The sequence below is a fragment of the Saccostrea echinata genome, unplaced genomic scaffold, assembly GCF_033153115.1.
Source record: "Saccostrea echinata isolate AGI-Se365-2 ecotype Australia unplaced genomic scaffold, CSIRO_AGI_Sech_v1 ptg000009l, whole genome shotgun sequence".
NCBI classification, from domain to species: Eukaryota; Metazoa; Mollusca; class Bivalvia; order Ostreida; family Ostreidae; genus Saccostrea; species Saccostrea echinata.
Genome location: NW_026889758.1, coordinates 39,721,715 through 39,733,802, shown reverse-complemented (window position 1 = coordinate 39,733,802; position 12,088 = coordinate 39,721,715). Strand labels below are relative to the sequence as shown.

General features: G+C 34.0%; 2 protein-coding genes across 2 annotated transcripts in view; both read left to right on the top strand.

Moving 5' to 3' along the window:
• LOC133182373 (B9 domain-containing protein 2-like) overlaps positions 1 to 12,088 on the top strand; it is a 613,772-nt gene that overhangs the window by 266,119 nt on the left and 335,565 nt on the right. The gene's annotated exons all lie outside the window — the stretch shown is intronic.
• On the top strand, positions 1,995 to 8,523 carry LOC133183701 (UDP-galactose transporter senju-like). The gene is made up of 5 exons (XM_061318625.1): positions 1,995 to 2,186; positions 5,630 to 5,747; positions 5,945 to 5,991; positions 6,836 to 6,975; positions 7,820 to 8,523. Exons 1-5 carry the CDS (start codon positions 2,102 to 2,104, stop codon positions 8,471 to 8,473), a joined length of 1,044 nt encoding a protein of 347 aa, XP_061174609.1. The 5' UTR covers positions 1,995 to 2,101; the 3' UTR covers positions 8,474 to 8,523.

Sequence of the window (12,088 nt, the reverse complement as noted above, 5' to 3'; positions counted from 1 at the left end):
TTTTGAAGTGGGGGGGGGGGGGGGGGCTCCCATAAAATTGACATGCAAACAAAAAAAAAACAAGAACCCCCCCCCCCCCGAAAAAAATAAACTGTCTAAACTTGAGGGGAAACTTTTTCTAACTTTTCGGTAAAACTTTTTTTAAATGCAATGACTTGCCCGAGTTTAACCATACTGCAACAAAATGTTAAGGGACCAAGCGATCAATAAATGATTTTTTATATTTAAACTACAGCAAGACTATTCTCCCAAAAAGTGGGGGGGGGGGCACTCGCATTCGTACTACCGGCCTGTTTGAAAAGGAGTTATATCCAAAAATGGAAAAGCGTTATTTTAAAATAGTAAATATATGAAAGACTGAACCAAAGCCATCTTTATTTATGCAATATTTAGATTATAGTTTTAATATTATAAAGTATATTATAAATTATAGTATTTTCTATATTCCTGCACATCTCGCAGACAGTTGTTTGCATTCTGCATGCATATTAAGAGAAGTCAACACTCTACTTTTGAAAATCCAGGATATAGGCAGAACCAGCTTTGGGCTTTGCTAGCCACGTATTAAAAATTCATGTCAAATTTGATCTCTCCTCTTGGGAAAAAACAGGGAAACTATTTGCATAAGTATAATGAGCAATTAGCCTTCAACCAAATTTCAGAAATCCATGCACCTTGGTAGAGGCGTCTGGCATCAGAGAAGGACTAAGATGGTTTAACACTGAAAATATTTTATACATTTAAATATCTTTTTTCCTGGAAATCTAATTATAATCAGCCCCCAGGATGGGCTAAGTAAGTCATGTATTGAAAAAAAGAGGCGTAATAACGCCTTTTGGAAAGGCGTAATAACGCATTTTGGAAAGGCGTAATAACGCCTTTTAGAAAGGCCTTATAACGCCTTTTGAAAAGGCGATATAACGCCTTTTAAATTTTTTTTTTTACCGTAGTTTGATCCTAATAGGCTTTCGTACTATTCTCTTTTTCAGAAAAATTGTTAAAAATTCCGGAATCCAACGATCGCCAGGTCAATTTTAAATGGTCGCCAATTTGGCGACTTATGGAAAATTTTTAGGCGCCAATCAAAAATTTTAGGCTTCATGGCGACTAAATTAGTCGCCAATTAGAGCCCTGGTCTGTGAACAATTTTTTACTTCTAAAGTCTTGGTATGGTTGGATAAAATTTGGTATGATTATGAAAGAAGATGGAACCTATCCCCCCTTCCACGAAACAGGATTTCGATTTGGGACAATTTTTCTTTTTTTTTCTAAATTGCTTGTCAAGTCTTTTCAGTTATAATTTGTATTTTTTGCTCTGCCCCCCCCCCTTTTTCAAAAACAATGCTACGTCCCTGACATAGTTAGGTTCTTTCCTGACTGCGTTATGTTTTATCCTCACTGGGTTAAGTTCCAAATAATTGACTATGTTTCTGCCTATTTAGATATTTTACGAACTGTATTGTTTTAAATTTTCTAAATCCATTACTTTATTTTATATTTGATATCAATTATTTTGCCTTTTTTCACTGATATAAGTACTGTAGTTTCCTTTTCTTCATTCAAATAATTGCCTAAATGAATGGTATCTAAGACTAAAAAGGATTTTATAATCATATTTATGAAAAACCTCATTGGTAGAGTCTAGAACTGCCTGATAGACTCTTCCTAAACTATTAGGTCATTCAATTCAATCGGGTTAGGCCTTCCCTGTCCAATTACATAATATAGAGTCATACCGGAATTTGTTTTTCCGAACTGCCTGACTGGATTGAGTAATAGACTCTTCCTTCGTATATTCATTTTTACAAATAATTACATTCACATATAAACACTATCTATGAACTCTCCGGATTTTGTTAAATTTCTGTACATCCGTTTTCTGTGTTTTGTCAACCTTTGCACTCTTGCGCACTGTTTAGTATGACCGCTTTTATTTCCAAGCGCACACGTAACGCTGATTGATTTGTTGTATGGACTTGCAGTTTCATGAGTTTGATCCGCATTAGTCTAATGATTAGAAGGATTTTCATTTTACAGCTTTTGTGACAAAGTTCTACACAAAATATATTTGTTTAGGACAGGAATTTCAAAATAGAAAACCATGGGGTTGTTTTCTGGAGATTTATTTCCAACAAAAATGAGTTTTATTATATTTATATCATACATGGGATTGTTCATTAACCAAGGTGGGTACTACACTGTCAGACCCGACGTAATGAATTTCAGAAACCATTGCAAATATCATATACAAACCACGACTTGTTGGCCCAAACATTTTGAATGAACAATCTTAGAAACTAAGCAATTTAGTCATTTTTATCTGATTACCAAAACCAGTTTTGAGTTTAGCTAAAGTTATTGTGCATTGAAAGTTGAAAACCCTCTAGACTCTGTAGTCTTAATATGTTGAAGGTGCGATCGTTAGGGCAAGCGCAGATGAATGTATGTTCGTTTGTCCTAAAACACGTTCACCTGTTCACCCTTGACGCTGTTTGCTCTCATTCTTGTTTGCTCAGAGTCCGTTCACTCTAAAACTCTTTGCCTAAAGTCTGTTTGCCCATAATATGTTAGTCAGTTAATTTTTCGTAATTTCCTTTGATTTTATTGGATTTCATGAATTTTTGTTTAATTAATAATTTATTTTTATTGAACATTCAATATAGATGAAGAAATGGAAAAAAAAGAAAAAAGAGGCCCATGGGCTACAACGCTCACCTGAGTAACTTTGGCCTTGCTGTTTTTCCCTGATTTCCCCCTTGTTAGCTCACCTGAGCTGAAAGCTCAAGTGAACTTTTCTGATCACGTTTTGTCTGTAGTCCATCTGTCTGTCAAGCTGTCTGTCTGTAAACTTTTCACATTTTCGACTTCTTCTTTAGATAGAATGTTCTATCGTTAAAATGATAAATGTCCTACGGACCCGGTTTAACGATAGAATGCATTCCATGTATGTCTATGTAGCAAAGAAAATACGGGAGATAACTCTAACTCAGTGCATTTACTATGAAAAATCCAGAGAGTTCCGAATGTCAGCATGGTGTGTAAATTTGAAACGAGTGAAAAACGTTGTTGAAAAAGTGTTGAATTCTTCCATTATATGGATTAAATTTTTAGATGAAAGGTATTTACAGTCTCAAAAAGGTTTGTGACAGTCATGATTAATTTGACTGTTATTTTCAATGCAACTTCATTAATTTTCTCCAAAATCATTTTGGAGCGATTCTGCAATTTTCTGCTACATTACGGGTATATGGGAGGCATTCTAACTGTGGTGAGGGCCTGTCCCGAGACACAGTTAGATTATTCTAACTACTTCTTCTCCAGAACCACTGGGGCAATTTGAACCAAACTTGCCACAAAGCATTCTTGGGTGAATGGGATTCAAGTTTGTTCAAATGAAGGGCCACGCCCTAATTCAAGGGGAGATAATTCAGAAATAGTGAAAATTTGGTGGAATATTTTAAAAATCTTCTCCAGAACCACTGGCACAAAATAGTTGAAGCTTATAGGAAACCTTTGTTATATAGTGTAGATTCAAGTTTGTTCAAATCATGACCCCTGGGGGTAGGGTGGGGCCCAATGGGGGATCAAAGTTTTACATAGGAATATATAGGAAAAAAACTTTTAAAAATCTTCCTCTCAAGAACAGCAAAGCCATGATTTATCATATTGATAGGGAAGCATCCTCAGGTATTGTAGATTCAAGTTTGTTCAAATCATGACCCCCGGGGGTTGGGTGGGGTCACAATTGGGGATCAAAGTTTTACATAGAAATATATAGGAAAATATCTGAAAATCTTCTTCTCAAGAACAGCAAAGCCATGATTTGTCATATTAATATGGAAGCATCCTTAGGTAGTGTACATTCATGTTTGTTCAAATCATGACCCCTGGGGTTAGGATGGGGCCACAATGGGGGATCAAAGTTTTACATAGGAATGGGTCAGTTCACCCTGTCCACCTCTTCACATGAGTCTGTTCGCGCAGGGTCCGTTCAGCCTGTACCCCATTCACCCTATACCCCGTTCACCATATATCCCGATATAATAAAAAAAATATTTAAGGAAATTGAGAGCGATGTTAATCATGTTAATAGGCCATTTTAATTTGGGATGAGCAAAGGGTTAATTTTTTTTGAAGAATTTTTTATTCTCAATTTAATATAATGTTATATAACATTGCTTATAAATTTATGAGTATCATATTGATTACTTTACAGTTTTTAGCTCACCTGAGCTGAAAGCTCAAGTGAGCTTCTCTGATCACCCGTTGTCCATCGTCCATCCGTCTGTAAACTTTTCACATTTTTAAATTCTTCTTAGGAATCACTGGGCCAATTTTAACCCAAATTAGTACAAAGCATCCTTGGGGTAAGGGAAGTTTAAATTATTAAAATAAAGGGCCAATCCCCCTTCCAAGGGGAGATAATCAGGAAAAGACAAAAAAGGGGGGGTCATTAAAAAATCTTCTTCTCAATAACCACTGGGCCAGAAAAGCTGAAACTTATGTGGAAGCATCCTGGGATAGTGTAGATTCAAAATTGTTCAAATCTTGATCTCCTGGGGTAGGGTTGGGCGACACAAGAGGGAATCCAAGTTTTACATTGAAATATGTAGTAAATATCTATAAAAATCTTCTTCTCAAGAACTACTGGGCCAGAAAAGCTGAAACTTATGTGGAAGCATCCTGGGGTAGTGTAGATTTTAAATTGTTCAAGTCATGACCCCCGGGGGTAGGGCGGGGCCACAATAGGTATTACAAGGGGGAAATCAGGTGAAGAACAGCAGGGCCAAAGTTTCTCAGGTGAGTGTTGTGGCCCATGGGCTTCTGTTTTTTGGGTTTTTTTTCAATTTTTATGCTTAGAAATGTGAATTTTGTTTAACGTAGTTAATGTGTTTCTAATTTTTTTAAACCGAACTGTTAAGTGATGTGGTTAATATCTACAAAAACATATATCTAAGAGAGTCTGGAGTTGGCAGTACTAGATTTACCCCTGTCAGTGCAAATTCAATATCTGATCAGTCAATACACAAGAACAACTCAATGTGATCTATTGCTCAAAGGCTAGCGCCCATAAGAACACACCTGTATTGGGTGGGTTCAACCTGTGTAGTTACATGTACAACCCAGGTGGTTTCATCCTGCTTATATATTCTTTAGTAGTGCAAGTGTCTATCATATACCCATATTCTTTTATTTGAAAAACATAATACAGTATTTTGACCAAATATATTTTCAAAGCCAGGTAATTATGCATTTTGAGATATAATGCAGAAAGTTGTGTCTTTGGTACTGTAGGACAGACAGTATAGCATTAATGATTACTGTACACAGGGAAATTTTCGCCCCAGTTTTATTTTCGCCATTTTCGTCCTACTTATGGTTAGACGAATTTAAAATGGGGCGAATTCAAAAAACGCAGTATAGTTTCTTAAACAGAATTGTGACTGGGCGAATTTAAAATGGGGCAAATTTGTTTGCAATTGTGAAAGGGTGAAAATAACACGGGGGCGAAAATAACCCTGTATACAGTATTACTGTGTTACTTATAATACTATTAGTTGTTTCACATACTTAATGTAAATTATTAATATACATGTATTCATGTGAGGATTTTTTTTTTTATTTTAAGGTATTCTTGTGACTGCATCCAAAAATAAGAATAATACCTATAGTTATAACACAGTGACAGTTGTTCTACTGACTGAACTACTAAAACTGGTTGTGTCTTCTACTGTATATTTGAAGGAGTAAGTATCACTGTATTTTTTTTTTACCCATAAAATAAATTTCATAAATACTTAAAATTAATGTAAATTGTGACAAATTCTAACTTTTGCATACAAGTTAATATTGCTATGCTTTTAAAAAAAAGTATATTAAAAAATTAAATATTTGAATAAAAATGTTGCAAGTCTTTAATACTTTTAATATGCTTTATTTTCAGCAATCCTGTTTCTAGTTATTTCTCAGAAATCTACAAACACAGAAGTGGTGAGCCTTTTATATTGCATAGAATAGCAGACACAGAGAAATTTGAGACTTAAGCTTTTAATCAAATCCTGATTGATTTTGAACTAGTTCTTATTTAATGAACAAAAGGATTTTGTTGGAGATCACAGCAAGAGAAAAAATATGTTGCATGTACACATTGCCACAATCAATGGTAGTGAAATATAGACATTGATTTCTGATAATTTGTCTAGATGCTGGGGTGGGGTGGTGGGTATTTATGAAAACAATTTTTTGGAGCATACATAGAATAAGTTATTTACAGGTGTAAATTTCCATAATATTTTTATAGTTATACATTCAAATGGACTGGTATTACCAGGTTTTCATTTTCACTGTTATTTCTGCATTAAGAGAATAATTAGGTAATTGATTTTGGACAGCTGTTTACATTATATCTATTGTGATGTCCTGGTGATATTTTTTCCATTTCATGTCAAAAAATTTACTTACCTTGTTTTTCTCATGCAGAAAAACAAGAAAAGCTATGTAAAAGCTCAGTTTCAACAATAGTTTTATTTTCTTTGAAAAGGACATTTTTAACAGTATTTTCTCTTCTGAAAGACTTGTAGGCATTCTGGGGTTATTATATGAATAACTGGGGAAAAACACAGCTAATTAACTTAGATTTTTTGATAGATTGAAGAATCGTAAAATCTTATTATCATGATATTTTTCTAAAATGAAGTCTGGAGAATTCATTTTTAATGTAAAAAAAAGAAGTTGTGAAAAAAATTACATTTTACAATCAATACAAACTACAAACAGTAGTCACTCTGTAATTGATTTAATATTTCCATCATATAAATCTGCTGTATGTTTTCAGTGTTGATGTATTATTTTGTTCCTGCTGCTCTCTACTGCCTGTACAACAACCTGCAGTTCGTCAATCTAGCAACCTATGACCCCACGACCTATTACCTTCTACTGCAGTTTAGGGTTGTAGTCACAGGCGTAGTATTTCAGGTATGTTAATGCAACTTTTCCACATTTTTTGACTTTTTCCCAAGAAACTCTAGGCCAATTTCAACCAAACTTGCCACAGAGTATCCTTGGGTATAGGGGATTCAAATTTTTTTTTTTCAAATGAAGGGCCATGCCTTTTTCCAAGGGGAGATAGATATGAATTAGTGAAAAATAAATGACATCTTTTAAAAATCTTCTCTCAAAAACCACTGGACTAGAAAATGTGAAACTTATCTGGAGGCATCCTCTGGTAGTGTTGATTCAAATTTGTTCAAATCATGACCCATCGGGGATGGGGTGGGGTTACAATTTGGGAATCAAAGTTTTACATAGGAATGTGTAGAAAAAATCTTCTCAAGAACAGTAAAGCCTTGATTGGTCGTATTTGTATAGAAGCATGCTCAGGTAGCTTAGAATCAAGTCTGAGCAAATCATGACCTCTGGAAGTAGGGTAGGGCCACAACAGGATCACATTTATACAAAGGAATTTGAAAGATATATCAATAAAAACTTTTTTCTCAAGAACAGCAACATCATGATTAGTGATATGAATTTAGAAACATCCGCAGATTGTGTAGATTCAAGTGTGTTTAAATTATGTACCTGGGAGTAGGGCAAGGTCACAAGCCCCTCACCCCCAACCCCCTCTCCTGAACCAATTTTATTTTTAAACTTTTCAATACTGAACTGATTTCTGCTTTTCCTAGCCAAAGTGCTCAGGTAAGCAATAGCTAGAATAAGTGTTAATCTTAAAACTACCAGTATTATTTGTATTTAGTTAATGTTAAAAGTACACACATAAAGAAAGCTAAAACAAATCCCAATGTAGAATTTTCTTTTCCAGGTCATCTTTAGCAAGAAATTAAGTAGATATCAGTGGGTTTCCCTGACATTTTTGACTCTGGGATGCATAGTAAAAGAGTACGGCCATGACAGCAAATCCTCCCTTGCCACATCTGCCTCTTCTACGTCCAGTCCTCTCTCAGTCTACTTCAACCACCATCTCCTTCTCATACTTGTTCAGGTGTTCAGTTCCTGTTTTGCAGGTGTTTATAATGAGTACCTGCTGAAAGACAAGGGAGTGGATGTTCATATTATGCTGCAAAATGTGTTCATGTACCTGGACTCAATTTTCTGTAATGCTCTGGTGCTAGGGTTCAAGGGAGAATTTATCAGTGCATTGGAACCTGGAAACATTGCAGCTATAATGCAGCCAGGAGTTTTAATTATTGTTGTAAATAATGCTGCCATTGGCATTGTAACCAGTCTTTTTCTTCGAAACTTGAATTCCATCTTAAAGACATTTGCCAGTGCACTAGAGCTCATGTTCACTGCTGTGTTATGCTGGATCATTTTTGGTATCGCTATTGATATATACACTATTGTGGCCATTTTTATTGTATCTGCTGCTACGGTGATGTATGCCCAGAAACCAGTAGTGAATTTGGCAAAGACTGATATTGAAATTCAGGTTGATCCTCCAAAGGAATCTGTATAAACTTAAAAAAGATAATCATTTTAGTTTTTAGCACTGCTTGGTACAAAAGTATGTGGATGAAATCCTCTCTTTCAAATGTGCAAACTAAATGTATGTGCCAACTTTTGTAGAACCTATACATTTGTAGATTCTCCTCTACATGATATAAGACTCATATCGTAATAAATCATACTTTTTGTAAATTTATTTTTATTTTTTTCTGGGAATTCATGTGAATTTTTTCTGGTCTGAATATTTTTAGGGTTTATTTGTATCATTGTGTAAATATCTTTTGTGGGTTAAAACTATACTGTATGCAAGTCTATAGCTAGTATTTAATATTTTACTGGATTGTACATACTCATAACAGTTTTATTTTAATTTATTGTAAACTTCTGTGAACCTTTTGTTGAGAAAAATGTTGCTACTGCCAAAAGGTACAAAAGATATATTTTGTACAGTGCTTCAGTATATTATGGATATAACCATCAATCTCTCCTGATATACTATTTTTATTGTAGACTTGAAAGCTCAGAATGTTGTGATTCATTGTAACATGTGATATTTTTCTCTTTTTTTCCCCTTATTAACATTAATAAATTTTTGTGATGAAGACTGAAATCCAGAATGTTGCTGAAGTGATAGTGAATGTTCGTGTCTGATTCACTGATTAACAGTCTATAAAGACATACAATAAGAGAAGTGCATTCTTGCCAACTATCTTGTTTTTGATGAGTTAAAAAAATTTCCAATTTTTAGATTCTTAGACTGATTTAAGATTTTTGGGGGTCAACTTTTAGTTTCCATCTTGGAATAAAAATTAAAAGATTTGAAATGTAATTCACAACCCAAATCTATCTGAGTGCAGCCAATGCTTCTACAGACCTGGTAAGAATTTTCATTTTAAACATCAAACTATGTTGAAACTTCATTGAAATACCATATTCAGTGCAATCAAAATGGTACCTTTCAATTTAAATGTTATAATTCAGATAAAGGTAATTCGCACCATCGTTTTGTAATTTCAAGTCCATACATTTATTAGCTCTTCTGAGCCAAAGGCTCAAAGAGCTAATGCTATGGCCATTTGTGCGGTGTGTGTAAACTTTTTAGAATATGGGCCATAACTCAAGAACCCCTTGGCCAATTATTGTCAAATTTGTCACAGGGTATCCTTGGCCCAAGAGCTCCCATTTCTACTAAAACTAGGGTTGTGACCCTTAATCAAGGGGAGATAATTAGGTAAATAAAACCAAAAGTACCTCTAGCTTACTGTAGTACAATGAACAGTGCTTGACATTATAAAAAATGTCATAATACAGAAATGCAGCAGATTAACATATGAACAATTTGCTGTCAGAATTCTTAATTCTGCATCATAGAATTTGGGTAATTATTGGGGAGAAAATGGCATTTATTGCATGTACAGATAGTAGAAAATTGCTATCATTATTTTATCAGGTATTACACACAAAATTAAGTTCTTGGAGTATATGCATCTAAAAGTTAGAAAAATAAAAAAGGGTATGAAACAGTCTGAAAGCTAGTCCCATAGGGGAACAGGAACCATTCCTTTAGTCCACGGCAGTATTGTGTCTTAATAATATCAAGTCAAGTAATTAGTTGTTGTCAGATATACACATGTTGTTTTATACTGGTATATATACTAATAATTACATTCACATTAATCAAAGTTCCTAATATGGCACACTTATTTAAATGTTTCTTTAAAAGTCAGCAATGCCTAAAAACAGTCATTACCCAAAACATAATGAACTTACAATTTATTGCACAAAACATTTTAAACAAGCAATCTGAGAGTATTGCATTAGCAATACTAGTCTCCTACCGGCAAGTGTAATCTCGTTCCTGTTAAAAATTGAAAATGCCATAATACCGTCAAAAATAAATGAAGCGGGACGAAATGCAAACTTGATCTATAACTCATTAAGATAAAGTCACATACCAAAAATCAGCTCAATATCTGCAAGCGTTTAGAAGTAAAGCGGGAAAACCTGAAAAATTGAAAAGGTCGTAATTCCGTCAAAAATCATTGAAGCGGAACGAAATGTAAACTTGATCTGTAACTCATCAAGATACACTCACATACCAAAAATCAGCTCAATATCTGCAAGCGTTTAGAAGAAAAGTGTGGAAAACCAATTGGGACAGACTGACAGACAGATGGATGGACAGACTCAGAGGAAACCTATAGTCCCCTCCAGTTTCACTGGTAGGGGACTAATAAGAGGCACTAATGCTGCTTTGTTTATTTTAGTACATTAAAGTGAAGTTGTTGCAAGAGAAAAGGACTGAATTTCATATGAGATTATAGATATAAAATATTTATTTCTCATTTAGTGCAATATATTCCTTGTGAACCGTTTTTTTTTTTATAATATATGTAATTGTATTGTTACGTTGTTTACATATGTGCTGGACTGGAATCAATTTGACCTTCCACTGGGATCATGTTGTGTATGCATATCAGGGTTTTATAACTATAATCACCACTTCTAAATTCTCACATTAATGTAGAGCCTACGTGCTTTACAATTTTGTTGTTCTGTTTGTATGCAAGTTAATAATGAAATACTGTAGAGCAGCTTGACTCATATTAAATCCATTGTTTCTATGTTTGTCTAGTTTTTATATATTTCCTGTACACAATAGAATATTTTTTCCATCAAATTAGAATACATTGAGATCCGCAGTTTAGAAAAGTAATCTAAGAAAGATAACCCAATGCAACTTGCATTTCATTGGATTTGAATGTTCTGTGATTTCTCGTGTACAAGTTATTCCATTGTTGGAGTGATGTATTTTTAATATGCTGAAGTAATTACAGTCTTCCTTGGAAGACGATATACAGAGCTGAAGTATTTTACAGTCTTCGGACTGTGCACTTCCTGTCTTCTGTGATTGGTAGAAAATGCATTCATTGATTGAAATGCTGTGCTAGGCAAGGGAGATAATTTTCTGGTGATCTAATTCTTAGTACGACTCAACAATTTTTCAAGATTTCAATCTTTAAAAAATCAACAAATAAACAAAATAAAATTGCAGTAAACGAAACCAACCCTTTAATTTTTTTTATAGCAACAATTAATAAGTTTTTTCTATATTTTTATGATTACATGTAACAGAAAGTTCTTTTTCTCCATGCAAACATTGAAATGTGTGTTTATTCTTTATCTTTTAGTTACATGGTAGGCTGGGCTAATGTCTGTAAAAAAAAGTTGTTGAAGTATATAGCCAAGACCTACAGTACTCAAAAATAATACAGCCTAGCTGATAGGAGTATGTCAGTTTACAGTTCAAGAATGTTGCTGAAGACGGCAATGCTTTTTGAAAAAAGCTATACTTCTTTATCTTTGAATTGATTGTATCTAGTGAAGATTTTACGTGTAAAACCATTCATTCACGGATCACTGTGATTGCAGGCCTGGAAATGGTTCATTTCTTCTTCATTGATTTTTTTTTTTTTCAGAATTGTTAGTTCAAATTTGGAAAAGTAAGTTTTAATTGACAATAGATAGACATCAGTTGAATAAAACTAATAAGTAAACTTTTATCATTCTATACTCCCATTTTGACATAAACTGGTCCATGATAAAATGTGAATTAAGGTTTCTC